This window comes from Camellia sinensis, chromosome 1 (genome assembly GCF_055761805.1).
Source record: "Camellia sinensis isolate YWXY chromosome 1, ASM5576180v1, whole genome shotgun sequence".
In the NCBI taxonomy this organism is placed as follows: Eukaryota; Viridiplantae; Streptophyta; class Magnoliopsida; order Ericales; family Theaceae; genus Camellia; species Camellia sinensis.
The window spans coordinates 196,257,954-196,276,145 of record NC_138961.1 but is presented as its reverse complement, the minus strand read 5'-3'; the positions used below and the strand labels follow the sequence as shown (position 1 = coordinate 196,276,145).

General features: G+C 32.8%; 2 protein-coding genes across 2 annotated transcripts; one reads left to right on the top strand and one right to left on the bottom strand.

The window, feature by feature from the left end:
- The first annotated feature begins 3,231 nt into the window (after nucleotides 1–3,231).
- Nucleotides 3,232–4,493, top strand: LOC114270965 (protein SENSITIVE TO PROTON RHIZOTOXICITY 2). The gene has a single exon (XM_028212594.2). The coding sequence runs from the start codon at nucleotides 3,410–3,412 to the stop codon at nucleotides 4,271–4,273; it is 864 nt and encodes a 287-aa protein (XP_028068395.2). The 5' UTR covers nucleotides 3,232–3,409; the 3' UTR covers nucleotides 4,274–4,493.
- A 3,993-nt stretch (nucleotides 4,494–8,486) lies between these two features.
- Nucleotides 8,487–16,903, bottom strand: LOC114270966 (GDSL esterase/lipase At4g28780). The gene is made up of 5 exons (XM_028212595.2): nucleotides 16,660–16,903; nucleotides 13,413–13,564; nucleotides 11,933–12,160; nucleotides 10,717–10,978; nucleotides 8,487–8,713 (listed from the first exon to the last, which is right to left on the bottom strand). Exons 1-5 carry the CDS (start codon nucleotides 16,901–16,903, stop codon nucleotides 8,487–8,489), a joined length of 1,113 nt encoding a protein of 370 aa, XP_028068396.2.
- Between the last annotated feature and the right edge of the window lie 1,289 nt (nucleotides 16,904–18,192).

The following is an 18,192-nucleotide window of genomic DNA, read 5'->3' as shown; positions in this document are numbered from 1 at the left end:
CTTCTCGCCTGGGTGTATGAGAAGATTGGATGGTTCTAGTCTAAATTTACATGGGTTGAACCTCGAAGTGGAGTTGGGCCAAAAATACTTACACCAAGAGGACTGGGGCCATAATATTGTAAACCATGGGTTGCGTGGGCCGACTGATTTAGGAAAGGTAACTCTTTCTGAGAATGTCTACCCAGTTGAGGAAGTGGGCAATTCTGATGATGAGATTAGCAGCAGTGAAGATGAAGGTGTAGTGGCCCAACCTGTTATAGCTGATTGGGCCAATAATGTTAAGACCCAAGGGAAGGTAAGTAGTAGGCCAAGATCAGAGAAGGAGATGGTATCCAATGTTGGTCCTCAAGGTAGATTCTGGAACTCCAACATGCACCTGACAGTGAATTACTCCATGTATATTTCCTACCAAGCATAGGAACATCAACCAATTCAATATTATTCAAAAATTCATTGAACTCCTGCATTCCCCTATCTCTTCTCACACAGCCTTTCCTATCTCCAATAGCTTTTATTTCATTAAAATCCCCCCCTAAACACCAAGGTTTTGGAAAGGATGCTTTCAAATTATAAAGGACCTTCCACAGTTGACTTCTAGCTCTACAATCATTAGGAGCATAGACATTACCAATAACACACTCAAAACTATAGTAAACCATACCTGATAGCAAAATAAAATTCCTAGAGCTGCAACAATTCTTCACCTGAAATACATGAGGTTTCCATAGACATAACAGACCCCCTGCACTCCCTTCTGCATCCACCTCCATATATCCCAGTTCATCTTCTGCCCATAGAGATCTGACAAATCTCTCATCAATACTTGACTTTTTAGTTTCTTGAATCAACACCATATCCACCCCTTTTGACTTTATGAAATTTCTGATCCTCCTCCTTTTCTCAGGCTTACCCAAGCCTCTAACATTCCATGATAGAACTTTCATTATGGAACAAACTTCGACTGCAAAAGTCCCATATAGGTGCAGACTTAAGCACCACCATTCACCCCTTTTTCGGTTAGTCTTTCCTCATCTTGCCTGTCCATCTCCGAAATTTTTTGGGTAACACTCTCTTCGTCAGCCCCAAAGTCAATACCCAGAACTTTCCCTACCTTCACGGTTTCTTGAGCTTCATTTCGGCTTAAAGTCTGTTTATAAGCCCCACTACTGATTGACAGAGATGATGACATCACAGCTGCTGCAGCTCTGAATATAGCTCCTCTGTGAAATCCTTGGCAGAATTGATGAGTGGAGCGCAATTTCCTCATTCTTCGTTGACTTTGCCCCTTTATTTTACTACCCGAAACTTGACCACACTCGTACACTCTTGCTCTATTTTCCAACAATAAGTGCTCCCCAGTTGATCTACCAAAAGCCACAGCCACTTTCTTTCCTTTGTCTCTCCCAATTTCTGGTGATTGCGCAGGAACTGATGGAACATGACGCTGGGGATCCTTCTTCCCTACGCAGGAACTCCTTTTACGGTTCCGATTGTGTTTACCTTCCTTCCTCCCGGTTACTGACTTGTTCAGTCCCTTGTTCAACAGGGCTGATGGGCCCACTTCTGTGTGAATAACCTGATCAGTAGACCCCATATTACAGCCCAGCACCACTTCTGTGTGAATAACCTGATCAATAGCCTGCTGGAGATTTTTTACTACTGCTGTGCTGTTAAGCTTGCTGGGTTGGGTATGCACCAAGATGGTGGCTGTTGCTACTTCTACAGCTTGGGTGCAGCATGGATGGACTGCATATTGGTGCGGCATAGCAGTCTGGCTGTGTATGTTGATCTGTTATGCTTGTTGGTACAGCATAGCAGCTTTGGTTTTTAGTCTGATCTGCCACCATGGGTGGACTGCTGGCTAAAACAGACTTTTATCTGTTTGGGTGGTGTTTTTTTTGTTCTGTTTACTCTGCTGGTTTGTGAGGTCCGGGTTGTGTGGTTTGGTTTGGTTTGTGGTCTGTCTCTTTCGTTGGTTCCTCACCAACCTTGGGGTGCTAGCAAATGATAGGATGGGTTCTTTGGTGCCAACCTAGTTGGGATCATTTACCTCATTGTGATGCTCCTGCACTCCTCTTTTCTTTATTGGTGTAATTTCTTTCGTACCTTGTACTAGCTTTTACATCAATGAAGTTTTTTTGCTGATCAAAAAAAAAAACTTGAACAATTTACTACTCGGCTAGATATCATATATGCATTATAAAAAATCAAGTTATTTGAGCTTGATTTGTGTATAGATCATTAAAAACTCGTTTAAGATTAGCTCATTATATAAACGAGTCAAGTTTAGACATGTTTTGAAACTCATTAAGGCCTCATTTGGGAACATGTTTTTTTGTAATTTTTTTGACTTTTTAGCTAAAATATGATATAAAAAAATTAATATATTCGGAATGACTTTTTAATTTTTTACGAAAAGATATATAAAAAATAGAAAAAAAAAGAAAATTTTTAACTTTGCATTTGGTTTCTTTAGAAACTCCCCATCAAAATGAGAAAATTTTAAATATAGCGACACCATATATTTATTTATTATTTAAATTGTTAATATTTCTCTATGTGACAAATTATACAGGTGATTCTTATATTTTATATTTTGTATCATTTTGGTCTCTACACTTTCAATTGACTCAATTTTGACTATTAATTTTATATTTTGTTTCAATTTGTTCAAATTAATAATATTGTTAATACTTTTTAAAGAAAATTATCACTAAATTAGTTGATATTAACTAACTGAGTTGAGTAAGTTTATAATTTTGCCTTTAAAAATATGACACGTGACACCTCTATGTATATTTTTTTTATAAAAAAAGGCTAAAAATTGTATCAATTGAACCAAATTGAGATAAAATCATAAATTCATAATTAAAATCGAGTCAATTAAAATTACATACTACCACCATAAATTTATCATTCTCTATAAATATGAGATTGTCATGCAAAGTGAAGAATTAGATTTCTAGTTTTGGGAAAGTGATTATTGAATTGTGTAAGTAATAAATAAAAATTCACTTTCCAAATTTAGCTGAAAGATGTTTAAAAATTCAATATTTCCTCTAATTTATCAAATAGATTATGAAAGCTAATTAATTTTCTTTACAATTTTTACACATCAATTCAATCCATTTAATCTTCTAAGGAGCTGATTGTAATTTAATACTCTCTTAGGGGACAAATGGTAAAAAGCCCTTATTAATAAGCTTCACAAACAAACCCTTCACCACGTATCATTCGCAGCAAGGATGTCAAACCCTAGTGCATTGTCCAAAAACCCAGACCCCACTCACAATCCACCACCACAACCACCAGCCGCCTCCACCGGACTTATTTCCCGGCAGCCGCAGTCCGGCGGCGCGCCGACCCTCGCATCCCCATCCTCCTCAACCTCTCAACAATCCAGTCAAAAATGGAGTCTCTCAAACGATTTCTCTCCGATTCAATCAACAACAACACTCTCCTCACCAAACATCAGTCCGAAATGGTCTCCGACGAGATCTCCTCCGCCGTCGATCAGGTCATCATCAACGGCGCCGCGCTCCTCGCGACTCAGCCAGAAGAAATCGCCTCAGATCTGAATTTCTTAGAGAACCATACGATGAATATCAATGGAGGTTACAAAACCAGAGAAGCGATTGAAAGCAATGATCCATGGGAGATAATCGAGTTCAGTTCCGCGCAACTGTTAGGTGCTCGAAAACATTGTTGCGATCTCTGCGGGAAGGAATTCAAGCGGTATGCGAATTTGCGGATTCATATCCTAACACACGAAAACCAGTCCAAGAGCTCCGAGTTGTGGAAGAAGAGAGCACGGTTTTCGTGTCCGTTTATTGGATGTGAGAGGAACCAATTGAACGAAAAATTTAGGCCATTGAAATCGGTTGTTTGCGCAAAGAATCATTATAGAAGGAGCCATTGTCCGAAGATGTATTCGTGTACTCGATGCAACCGGAAGAGTTTCTCTGTATTGGCTGATCTGAAGAGCCATTTCAAGCACTGCGGTGAGTCCAGGTTTAGGTGTTCGTGTGGCACGAGCTTCTTGCGGAGGGATAAGTTGGTTGGGCACATGACTTTGTTTGAAGGTCACGTGCCCGCTGCTATGGAGGAAGATGAGAAAGCAAAGGGAGAGGTAGTAATGGTGGGAGATGAGGAGGATGAGGATCAGATGGGGAGTTGTTCTGAAAATAGGTTTTTGGAGGGAGCCTTTGGAGAGTTTGATTCAATTGAGAAATATTGTTTGCAGGGTGCATTGGGTGATTCTAGTAACTTGTGACATTCCCACTTTACATTTCTCCTTTTGAATTGGTTGTTTGGAAGATTATGACTGTCCTTTAGATCTTCTGTTCACTTTGAGCTTAACAATATCAATGTAGATCCTGAATATTATTGTACATCTCATAATCTGATCAAACTTGATTACTTTTGTATTGCAGAATCAAATTTATTGTGATAATTTATTAATGTAAACTTAGAATATCTGAATCTAAAGTTATTACAATAATCTAGTTTTCTTGTTTGTGATTGACTCTGTATGATTTATTTAGCAACAAAATTATTCTACTGCTGAACATCTCACAACCTTGCCGAGTTCAATTACTTCTATATCGCCAGATTCAAAGTTATTACAGTAATTTGTTGATGTAAACGTAATATAAATGAAGTTAATACAATAATGTAGTTTGTTTTGTTTGTGATTGATTCTATGTGGTTTATTTGGTAACAAAATTATTGTACCTTGTACATCTCACAACCTGATCGAGCTTAATTAAGATTTAAAGTTATTATGGTAATCTATCTTTTTTGTCTGTGATTGATTTTGTGTGATTTATTTGGCATCAAAATTATCCTGCGACTGTACATCTCACAATGTGATCGAGCTTGATTACTTTGGTATTGCAGATTCAAAGTTATTATGATAATATGTTGATGTAAAATTGGTATATTTGAAATTATTATAGTAGTTTAGTTTTCTTGTTTGTGATTAATTTTATGTGATTTATTTGACAACAAAACTATCGTCCTATTGTACATCTCACAACCTAATCGAGCTTGATTACTTATGTATCACAGATTCAAAGTTAATATGGTAATCTGTTGATGTAAACTTAGTATATCAGAAGTTATTACATTAATCTAGATTTTTTGTGATTTATTTGGCAACAAAATTATCCCACCATAAAGCAGTGATTACTTGTTTATTTCAGAATTGATTTCAAAGTAAATTTTAAACTTCTTAGTAGTTTTCCTCTTGTTTTTCAATGACAAGCTTGCATTGTTATTAATGTCATGGTAACAATTATTCTTCTGAGAGTAGAAATTATCAAGCAAGTTTGCAGTACCACGGACAGCAAGTCGGAAATATCATATAGCTGTATGCCCTTTTAGCCCATCTAATAGTATTTTGTGATTTGTCCACTATATCTTTTATTTTTTGGACCCTACTATTGGGTGGACACAAAATCAACAAGTATTCTCAGAAAATAGAATAATTACTCATAATAGAGAGTGTTACCAATTAATATTGGTAGAGGGACATCTTAGCAAAACTAATTAGTGAATAGGTTTCTTATTAACCTTACAAAACTGTGTTCCTTAGTCATATAGAAAGAAACCATAATCACCATACCATCACATAGGAAGACCCTACCTTGAGAGACAAAGGAGAGGCTATGGAGGGCTCAGTCACACATCAAGATTCACTTTCTTGGAAAGCCCTAAGCCCTTGTGTTTATGTTTCATGCATGAAATCATGAATAGGGTTAACATAGGGTTAGTGTGTTCTTTCATTGATGAACAATTGGTAATTGTTGACTTACTAGTTTCTCTAGTTCATAAACCTTGTGTTTCATAGATAATGAGAATTAGCTGACCTAAAACCAATGGCGGTAAATTAATATTGACACAAACTATTTTTTACGAGGGAAATCTTTAACATTTTTGAGATTCACCCTCTACAATATGGGGAAAAAAAGAAGCCAAAATAAGTGACTTTATCAAGCTATAAGTGATTTTAGGCCTTGCCATGGTCAAAGGTGGCCATAGTTTAAAAATAGAAAAAAAGAAAAAGAATTTGTGTATTGAACCGTCAAATATTAGACTGTTGTATTGAATTATTAAATTGGTTTTAACTTTGGATCATTGAACTTATGGTATATTTAATCATATTGTTAACAAATTATTTTGTTTATTGAAATTGTTTTGTTTTGAAGCTCATAATTCTTCTCCATGTGTGTTTCACAGATCATGAGGATTAGGTGGTCTACTGATAGTAAGTACAGTTTGAGATTATCTATTTAATTTTATGTGTTTATTGTAGAGATTGTGGATCCACTTTTCTATAATCTTAATCAAACTATGAGATCACAGATATTCATGAGTCGTCATGGAGAATATTGTATCTTATGTATCGTTTGTAGATTGTTTATCATTTGTGGTTGTTATGAAATTAATTGAACTTTGAACATATTTTCTCTTTAGTCTTGCATGCTAACATCTACATGGTGAGAACAAGTTTTGTAGCGTTGTCATGTGTATTTGATTCATCGGTAAATTCTTTGACATAATATTGTGTCACAACATAAATAAAATCATTTTAGTAAACTTCATGGCAAATCGTAAGTGATACTTTATAGCTTATAATGATCACCTTACATATACTATGAATTAACAAGTTGACCCCTTTAATTTACAATTACCATACAATTTAATCATTCCATCATACGTGTTCTTATTGAGCAAATAAGTTATAGAAACTGTTCAATCTAACCGATATAACTTGTGCGGGTGTAATTTAAAACTCATTAATCGATATTCATAAGTGATCATGTTCAGTGAACTTGTTTCTAACAAATATCCACAAGTTTGTTTAAGGATTGTTTGGTGAAGAGAGATGCTAGAAACACAAAAAGTTCCAAACACAGAATACACAATTATGAAACAAAAAATGTTTGCATCTATAGTTGCAAATATGTATGTCACATCCATGTATTATCTGTTTGAGACTTATTATGTTCTTAGACTTTTTCTTTTGAAAATTAATATTTTAAGTGTCTTTTTGATCTTTTACGAAAAGACGTTAAAAAATTATTGAGAAGAGTTTATTTTTTTTGTAGTTTTTCACAATAGGCCTTAGTAATAATTTCATGACTAAAAACATTTAAGAATGAAATACTAAGAAGTGCATGTCTCATATTTTTAACTCTTAAGAACATTTAAAAAAAAAAAAAAAAACTTTAATTCAATGATGTTGCCAGGTCAACAATAATACACAATGTACATATGACAATTAAAATTATCTTGAATGTTATTTATTAAATAATTAGATTATTTTACATAATTATTCTATACACATTTCTTGAATTGACTTTCAAGAAGCCAACACTCCCATATAGATACCTAAGTGGAGTTGCTATCGAAGAAACAACATTGTTAACTACATGCTCAAAAGTCCAATGACAAAAGGGCTGCTATGAGCACATGTTTTTTTTTTTTTTTTGATCAGCAAAGAAAAATTTCATTAACAACATGAAATTAAGAGTACAGGAAGATGAAGTGCATCGAGAGAGATTCGGAAAGTACAAACTACCCCTACTATTACTACTCGCACCCAAACAACCAACCCCTCAGCCTCATGTGAGTGCTTAGTTTCTTACCCACAATGGTTGTGCTAAGCATGTGAATACTAAAACATTAATTAATCAAACATTGATAAATAGAATTCTTGTAAGTTCAAACACATGAAATTTGAAGGATTGCTTCATAGACTTCATCAAAAAATGGCAAATGCTTTGGCCTTGAAGTTCTTCCTAGATTTTGGACCTAATAAAGTTAAAATGAAAATTCATCGTCCATGGGCTAGGATGTCACACATTACTTCTACAAATTAGAATTTAATAAATCTACTGATGCAATGAATTTGCATTTAGCCATTGTTTATTATTATAATTATTAAAAAAGTGAGGTGGGCTTTACTGAACTAATTGTCCATCATGTTTTGGTGGGAAAAATCGATGTCACACTTTTGTGATCTATAGAACTGCTTTAAAAAATTGGGTCATGCTAAAGCTGTTGTTAAAATGTTAAAATAATAAACTTTCAATATACTTTTCATATATTCTCACACATGTTTGCATATTTTTATTTTTACCTATTTTATATGTATACCAATTGGAATTTTCCTTAAGTATTTGGACAGGATACACACGAGTGTAAAAACTAAGTAGCCAAAATTTGAAGCAAATGAACATAGAGTGGGAGACAAAACTAAAGAAGTTGCATTTCCAAGGTATCTTAACAATCAAAGGACCATCCATCACTTATGAGACAAAGACAAGCCAACACTCTTTTAGGAAGATTAAGTGTAGATATGGCTGATAATCAATGTTTTTGTTTGTGACAATTGAAATGTGATGATACATAAGTGTAATAAGGATAGAAGGATAGAGATTTTTGGTATAGAGAACTGTAGAGAGTGAGTGTTTGTCATCTTAGATGTCAATGGGAGCTAATTGGCTAAAATTCATAGGGGTCACAAATTGTTGTGCTCCACCATAAAGGGTGAGGGCAGCTAACCAAGAGACGGCTTGAGTCGGATGAACAAAGTCCCAGAACAAGTACTCTTCCCGATTAGGGCATAGGTTCGCCAATGGTGTGCATTGCCCTTCTCCATTGAGTGTTCCATTTCCACAACAAGCTGTTTTAACATCCTTGATACCTAACAAGTTCAAAATTATAGGCCGATCCCAAAAAAAAAAAAAAAAAAAAAAAGTTCAAATTATAGAAAAACCAATTAGATTGATCTTGTTTAATCTTCGTCGATACCTAGTATGCTTCTTGTGGTTCATAATATAAGGGATTAAATGCAGCTATTGATTTTTAAAATGAGTTGTCATTTTGATTTTTTCAAACTTTAATTTTGTCTTCCTTTCTAAAGTTTTCAAATTGAGTCAAGTTGATTCAATTTCAAATGAGTCATTGAAATAGTTCATGGACTAGTAGTAAAATACATTTATAGTCTACTCCATTTCGTTTCGGTTCCCACGTTTTAATTTTATCAATTTAATCCCTTTCATGTTTTTGTTCTTTACACTACAACGTTTATGAACAAAATTGAAAAAAACCAAACTTTAGGGACTCAAGCCACACATAACACATGTTTTAAGGACTATGATTGTATTTTAATATTCAGTTAATAATTTATAAGAATGTTTCAAATTAAGCAATTTTGACTAAAATTGAAACCTTTAAGGATAAAATTGACAAAACTACAAAATTGATAATTAAAATGACGCAAAATGCATAGTATAGGGAAGATATGTGTTTTTATATCAATTATTTTATTTACACAAAAATCAATCACAAAATTGTACGCAATCATTTAATATGAGTGTGAAACTCAAAATATATATATATATATATATATATATATATTTTGAAACCCACCTTATGCGAGAGAATGATTTATATTATGATAGATGATTAAGTTTAAATTTATAGGTCAAAAAATATAGGAACTATCAACCACTTTCACTTCACTCGTATAGAATTTAGAAAAACAAATGAATGTTTGACTGTAAAAAGTTTAATTCTTTTGTAATAAGATCAAAATATTCTCTTTCTTTTGAATAATTTTTTTTTTCTTTTTTTAAACTTTTCAGGTAATTTTTTATGTTTGGTTGAAAAAAATAATGTTTTACTTATTATTATTATTTTGCATTTTTAGTTTTAAAGTTATTAATTAAACTTCTATAATATAACTTATCTACCATACCATTTTTCAATGAATAACATAAAAAAACGTATTTTTTTAAAAAATAATAATACTGATTTTCTAAAACCATGTTTTAAAAATGTTCATTTTCTTTTTTAAATAGAAGATAAAAAAATTTGATTTAGTTAGATTTTTAAAAGGAAGAGTTTATTTTTGCGTTTAATTTTTTGAATTTTTTTGGTAAGAGTTTAAAGAAGACAAAAATAATTTATTTTTTTATGATTTTTTTTTATATATAGATTTTGATTTGCTTTCGTGTTTAATGGGGGAAAAAAAAAAACTGACTCAATTTTTTTAATTTTTAAATTTTATAGTTGAAAAACGGGCCTTAAAGAAAATTACTCAATAGAAAAAGGATATTTTGGTCTTATTACAAAAGAATTAAATTTTTTCCAATAAAACATTCATTATTTTTTCTAAATTCTATACTATTGGAAGTGGTTGACTTCATTTAATGTAACCTTAACTAGTGTCCTTAGATTGCGTTTGGTTGAAAGATTTAATAAAAAAAATAGAAAGATAAAAGGAAACACAATTTCACTTTTTGTTTAGTTATTATGGAAACCATAGGGGAAAAGAAATGAGGGAAATTCAATTTCGCTTTTTTTTTTTGGGTTCAATTACGGGTTTTCATTTTTTTTTTTTCCCTTCACCCATTTGGCTTAGGTTCGAGTCCTGCTACCGGCAGTCTTTTGTTGGTGGGCGATATTGCCTAACGCTTTCTTTGGCCCTGGAATGGGGTAGCCTCCCCTCCTCCTAAACTTTTTCTGTATCCAAAAAAAAAAAAAAAAAAAAAAAAATTCCAACCAAACATAGCTTGAAATTTGAATCCTATATTAATTCTTTTTTTTTTTTTTTTCATTTTTCTTATTAAATCATCCAACTAAATAAACCTTAAGGCACTCGTTAATAAAATCGTTTTTATATTACTAGAGAAGAACGCATACCAAATACTAATGGGTTGTTGATGATAGTCATGGTCAAGTCAAATGCATTGCCGAGTGAGTACTTGACTCCTTGGAATTGTGAGGTGAAGGAATTCAAGAGGGTCTCAGTCGCATTGTAGAAAGATCGAGCCAAGTCGTTCATTTGCTCAAAACATCCATCACTAGCATTTAGCTTTAGATTTACAACACGTTCAGCTGGGCAACACCCAATTGGGGGAACACCTATTATCGCAAATTTTCTGGCTCCTAGGGTGTAAAGATCCTGCCAATTTAACAACAATATCTAATTAGGAAAAAAAAAATGATTTATATATAATTAACAAACAATACATTTAGAATAGGGTAAATTACAAATATACTATTTGAAATTTGTTTAAAATAAAGATTAGTGATTTTGAAAATTATATCTCAACCTTTCAAATTTTGAATCACATAAAACATGACCCATTTTATTAATAAACCATTAAGTCAATTAATAATTTTCAATTATGTCATAAATATATTTTAATTGACAATTTTGGTACCTTTTTTATTTATAAATGTTTAAGACAATTAATAATTTTTAATTATATTATAAATATATTTCAATTATCAATTCTAATAAGTTTACTGTTGTATAGGAGAGTAATCAAAAATTTCATTTTTTTACATTAATTATATTAAATAAAAAATTATGACAAAGAAAAATTTGTAATTTTCAAAATTATAAGAAAAAATTCATATTTTATAAATTTCAAGAGGTCAGTCTCCGGCCCTAAGGACTAACTAATTCAGAAAATCAATCTCACCGTCCACTCATGAAGGCCCATTTAAAGTCGGGGTAAAACCCTGTCTGGACTAACCCCAATAAATTATTTGTACTCTAGAAGTTTCGATCTTGAAACTATGGAAGGAGTACACCCTCAGACTCCAAACCTTGACCAGTAGACCAACCCTTTAAAAAAGAAGAAAAATATAAAATCCAAACACAGCTTTATTAGTATATTCAAATCATGAAGCTTAACAATTCAAAAAAATATTCTAGAAAATTGATGTGTGACTTAGATCTAATTATTGTACAATAACACTGATACACGAAATAAATCTCAACCATTCATTGTATTTTCTGAGTATTTTTCTAAATAAATTTTCTCAGTACTTAGCACGTATTCAAATATCAACTGTGAGAGAGAGAGAGAGAGAGAGAGAGAGAGAGAGAGGGTATAAGAATTGGGACCTCCAAATGGGTTGCATAGGCATTGAGGAGAATGGTCATGAAGGTCTCAGGAAGCATTGTGGTGCTGTTGTAACGTTGATAATCAAAGAAGTCATTCCCTCCAACACTTATGAGGTATAAGGAGTTTGAGATCAGCTTATCCGCTTTGTCTGGACCCAATATTATTGTTATGTTTGGCCGAACTGTTGAAAATTGTTGGATTTGCTCTCCTAATGGGACCACCTTTCTCTGTTTGTTCAACAAACAACCATACATGTAATTATATATGTAAATTCTCAAGTTAGTTTTGCCTTACAATTTTCAAATAAAAAGTGTTATATGTATCTTGAAAAAACCAAACAAATAATTAAGGTTTTAGAGAAAATAATTTATGAGCGAAATATTTTAATTGCTAAAAATGTCATTATTTTACTTTTAGTGATAAAATTGAATATTTGGTACTTACTAGGAATACGGAGCTACAAGGGTCTAGAGGGACATGTGCCCCCTCTCAGTTTTTAAAAATTACACTTTTACCTCTGATTAGAAAATTTTTTTTCATTTAACTTCCTTTTAATTTTCAAATATATTTTAAAATGTTTATATATCATCTTTTTTCTCCTTCCTTTTAATAAACTCCTTATAATTTACCATTATAAATGTTTAATTTTATCAAAATATTCTCTTATAATTATTTCTATCTCTCTCATTTGTCTCTTGTTTTTCTCTACATCTATCTTCTTCTTCTTCTTCTTCTTCTTCAATTGTGATTATCATCATATTTAGTAACTAATATAGTAAATAAAAAAGAATCGGTTAATTAAAACATATCTAAGGCACATAATTTTCATATCACGTTGATCATTGGTCATTCTATCACCAAATAAAAATTAGATTTGGTTAAGTTTGGTAATTAATATTGCTAAGGATTAATGGTGCCCCCCATAAATCAAAATCCCAGTTCTGCCACTGACTCCTGCCGTCCTAAATTGTTTGTCCAATACAAAAAATAAAAAATAAATAAAAAATGAGAACTTAAAAATATTGTAACCTTGTAACAAAATTTTAAATTTCTTTTGCACCAATTAAAAGATCTCTTTAAGTATATATGAAAAACAAATTCAAAATTTTGGCATGAGAATATGTTACTTTTAAGTAACATTTTTTGTGTCAGACAAATAATTTGTGACAAAAGTAATAATGAATTACTATTGTTTTAGTACCCAAACTTTTCTCTCAAAAAAAACAAGTCTTTGGTATGAAATTGTTGTCTCAGAAAATGCAATTTTTATTTAACTTTTCAAAATGAACTTTTTGTGTGGATTGAAAGTGGTCTTTTAATATATATTTTTTTTCTAACCAAATTTTATTTTTGTGGACAAAAAGTTTAATTCCTAAAATGTTTATATGTTGAAGTGAAAAATATTTATAACAAAAGTTAGAAATTTTGAGTGTATGATAATAAAAAGGAGAGGGAGAGAAGAAGAAGAAGAAAGATTACATATGTAGCATTCCCAGTTGAATCAAGAATTCCAGAGCCTCCAGATGCAAAGTTGGCTCCCCTGGTTAGATCTCTCTTGAAGTACGTCATGCTCTCTAGAAGAGACAGAAAAGGTGGCGGACTCCGTGAATGAGTTTTATCCAGCAGCCTCACTAAGCAAACAAACAAACATCATTAAAAAAAAAATTAATCAGATGGCCTTATCTTTTTTATTTAATGTGGCATGCAGAACATTTGAAGATCAAAATTATTTGGCAAAATTAACCTAAATTCTAGCAGAAGATACACTGTCCCTGCCTCGAAACAATACTCACGTTTGTTGAATTATGCGTTGAGATTCCTATGCCTCAAGAAGTGACGGTTGGATATTTTCTTTCAAAAAAACGTGTGTCCTTGTTCTAATTTACTCACAATCATAGAATGACATCAAAATCTCAATACACTAGAATCTTAAAGTATGATATAAGTGAACTCTATTTGGGACATGGGCTATTGAAATATTGACCACCATTTCATGTAAAATTCAAAATTGTAAAAGTGAGACAAATAATTTTATTATTTATATTATATCATCAACATGGCCACAGATACCATATTAAAAATATTGATCACTAACTTATATAGTTGAGAGGGGGATTTAGGCCGAACTTATGGGCCGAGCTAGTTTGGGCTTGAGCCAGACTTGGGGACTGCATGTCTGGGATAGAACGGCCCGAAGTGGATTAGGCCAAAGTGCTAGCTTGGTCGAATTGGGATCACGTACTTGAACGAGGTTCCATTTGGATGAGATTTGTCCTTGATGAATTAGGCTCAGCCGATCGTGGGAGCAATCGAGCTGAAGAGTTCGGTGAAGCATTTGTTGTGGGCATTTGACAGGATTGAGCAAATAGTGCGGTTCCAAAGGTGGATTGCAGCATCGCGCTAAGGGTAGCTCGGCAGAGGTTGCCATATGGCCCAATCAGGAGTTGAGGGGAAGATCCTACCATCCGTGCGCATCAATACCGTTAAGTTATTTTGTCGATTCGATTTGACTATATTGTCACATACATGTGTAAGATGAAGAGGGGATAGTACCTCTACGTATGTAGGAAAAGACGAGCAGAGTGGTTGTTAGGTCCCAAAATTTAGACAATTAAATATTAAATTAGAACTAAACTCCAATCAATATTCCATCATCCAAATCCAAGGAGTGAAAGAAAATCTAAATGTTGTCGTCTCCATAAGGTTAATTTAAATTTTAATGCTCAAAAAAAAAAAAAAATACAAGGGATTAAAAAGAAAATTAATAAACACCAACTAAACTATCCAATACCTCAAATATTAAAGTAGCAACAACTAGTCAAAACAACGTAAATAATGTAAAGTTGAAAAATAACCCACAGTGCCAAATGGTCAAAATACTAAGGTCACAAAAAAAAATAAAAATAAACTAATATCAATACTAAACTCCAGAAAACAAAAGAAGTTCGAAAGACATGTTCTACAATCGTAGTTATTTTTCGTCACCATCGTAGTCCTAACTAATCATGTAAAAGAAGCTCAGTTGCGCTCAAACAGAACGCACCCAATATGCCAAGAGACAAAACGGGTCAGTATACAAGTACACTGGTATGAGTATAAGATTTGACACCTACGTGTCTACCAAACACAAACAAAAATATATTTAATTCTTATTACGGGACAAGACAAGTAGTTCCACCCACACCGAGACGAAGGGGTAGCTTCCCGAGATACGGTGACATTTAGTTTTTTTCCTGTAGGCAACTAAATATAAATTGAGTTTAAAATAGATAAAATAAAAATACAAATATGGTGGGCTTAGATCTTGGGTTCAAACCCTCTCAACAACATTTCTTGGTTTATTGTAAGATCCCGGTGTCCCACATTGGGAATTGAGGGAGAGTTCCTGTGCTATAAAAGTAAAAACCTGAATCCTTATATAACATCAAGACCTTTTCTAGGGTGGTGAAATCTCTAACAGAACTCCCCAGTTAAGTGTACTTAGGCTGGAGTAGTTCTAAGATGGGTGATCCATTGAGAAAAATAACTCCGTGCGGGCGTGGCCCAAAGTGGACAATATTGATGACATGTGAAGGGTTGGAGCGTTACAGTGGTGCATGTAGAAATTATATAAACTGCGTGACGCCTCCATGCAACAAGTCTAGAATTCTTGTTATTAGAGTTACATGTCTTTTGTCTCCTTTCTCTCTTCTTTCTTCTCCTAGTGTGCTAATTCGATCGTTAGAGGAGTTTTCCACCTGCACACCTGCCAAGTAACTTACCGTCGTTTTATTCTCAAGTTGAATAACGTTACTTAGAGCAACACAGAAATTGAACTCAAGAAGTACGGAGAGCGATAAATATTTCCTCCCCGTACAATAGTTATTAAAGAGAAAAAGAAATATAACTTTACCATTTATTATTATTATTATTATTATTATTATTATTATTTTTTGATCAGTAAGAAGAAATCTTTATTGATGAAATCATAAAAGAAGAGTACATCAATAAAGAGGAGCTCGGATTTATGTTATATCTTCATAGGATTTTTAACCAAAAAATAGTACTAAGAATATTTTTTAAAAAAATTTTAATGGGTAGTACTAAGAATACTTAAAGACGGAAACACTGATGAATTTGGTGACTGAGTATACATATGCTGGTCCCACACTATATAATTAATTAAACATATATATATATATATATATGTTTATATATAAAATAGATACAGGGGTGTTCATAGTTGCCCCCACACTCTAAGAGGGTGTTTGCAATGCTTTAACTAAGAATATTTTTTCCATGTTCTATTGAAAGATGTGTAAAAAAATAAAAAAGTGATATGATCTAAAAAAATAAAAAAATAAAAATGTACTAATATAAGATATGCTAAATAATACCTAAACAAACATAAAATAGTTACATAAGATGTTCTTACTGCCCCACACTATATAATTAAACATACACATAGATATTGATATGGATATGGATATAGATATACATAAAAAAGAAATATGTATATGAGTACATGATGCTCTTAGTGAGTAGATGTGCATTCTTGAATACCAATATAAGATATGCCAAATGATACCTAAATAAACATAAAATAGTTACATAAGATGTTCTTACTGCCCCACACTCTATAATTAAACATGCACATAGATATTGATATGGATATAGATATACATAAAAAAAAATATGTATATGAGTAAATGATGCTCTTAGTGAGTAGATATGCATTCTTCAATACCAATCAAGTCAGCAGTGTTGTAGCCATTGCTGAACCTCCCTGTTGCATTAGAGAAAGGATAATCAATCCCATTGAAAGACATGTTAGCTTGAGCAAGACTCTCACTCAAATGAGGGTTTGTCCCAACATCTACTGTTGAATCACCAAATATGTAAATAGCAGGCAAATCTGCTTCCACCAACACCAACTGCTTCATCAACCCTACAATGGAAAGTGATAAGAGAAGAATCCATACCCTTGCCATTGAGATAGCTAAGTCTATATTCCTTTTTTATGATGATCTCTCTCACTTCTTACCATGTCTGTGCAAAGCTTGAGTTTGATATTTATATCAAGGTATACTATACAAGATGTCAAAATGAGTAAGGAGGAAAATGTCAAAAAGTCATTATTCCAACCTGGCATGGTAACCAACCATTTCCTGTTTTTCCTAGTAATAATCCACATGTGTGTCAAAGAGCTACTTGATCAGAATTTCTAATTTGCCCCTACTTTGTCTAGTGGAAAACAAACTTGCTTTGTCTAGTGGAAAACAAACTTGATTTGAGAGTGACTAATAATAATAGGAAAGTCTCGTTTAGAAATAGATTATTTTAATACTTTTTAATCTTAAAAAGATGTGTAGAAAAATAAAGAGAGTAACGTGACAATTTATAATAATTTTTTAATAAAAATATATAATTAACAAACGAGACCTAAAATGCATTTTATACAAATTTGTTATAAGTGATCAGCGTAATCGTTTGTGTTCTTTGTTTTATTCACCTAGTTATCAACCACCATTCTTCAACTATTACTCTTTATAAATTTTCTTAATAAGTGCTATTAATAAGTTTAAAATAGTTGTACATTTTTTATTTTTTATGCGAGTACATGTTATAAAGATTGTACAATCATTTTAAATTTTGTTAACTAATAACCTTAGAACACTTCTTAACTAAAACTCATTTTTTTTTTAATTAATGTTTCAATTCAATAACTTGAGTCAAAGTTACGGCAGAAAAAATGATTTGTGCATAGATGTATTTTTATTTTTGTGTGGGTAATTTTCTTACCACACTGCCCGCATAGTAATCAGCTGAAGAGTACCGGCAGAATAGATGACTTTAGTAACCTGTAATAGAAAGAAAAAGGCTCCGGCGGTGGCTCTTCCACCCGGGGGCACTCCGACGATCAAGTCAGTATATCTCTCAAAGATAATCAAGTGCTAAACTCACAAGCTTGAGTATAAAATTGCGTACCTTAGACCCATGGGGGTACCTCTCTTTTATAGTTAACTCAATCCAAGTCCCACTAGAAGCATGACTTCTATAGACTTCAATTCAGTGCTCACTTAGGATTTCTCAAGAGATAAAGATAAACTCCCTAAAAGCTTTATCCTTATCTTGGCTAAGTCTCCTCTTTGTCCTAGACCTCTTGTCCCTTATCCGCTTATCTCGGATTCCGATATCTTCGGAGATAACCTCGGCAACTCCGAGATCACCTCGGCGTAACTACCACGACATGTGGCACTTCGGCTGACACGTCGGTGTC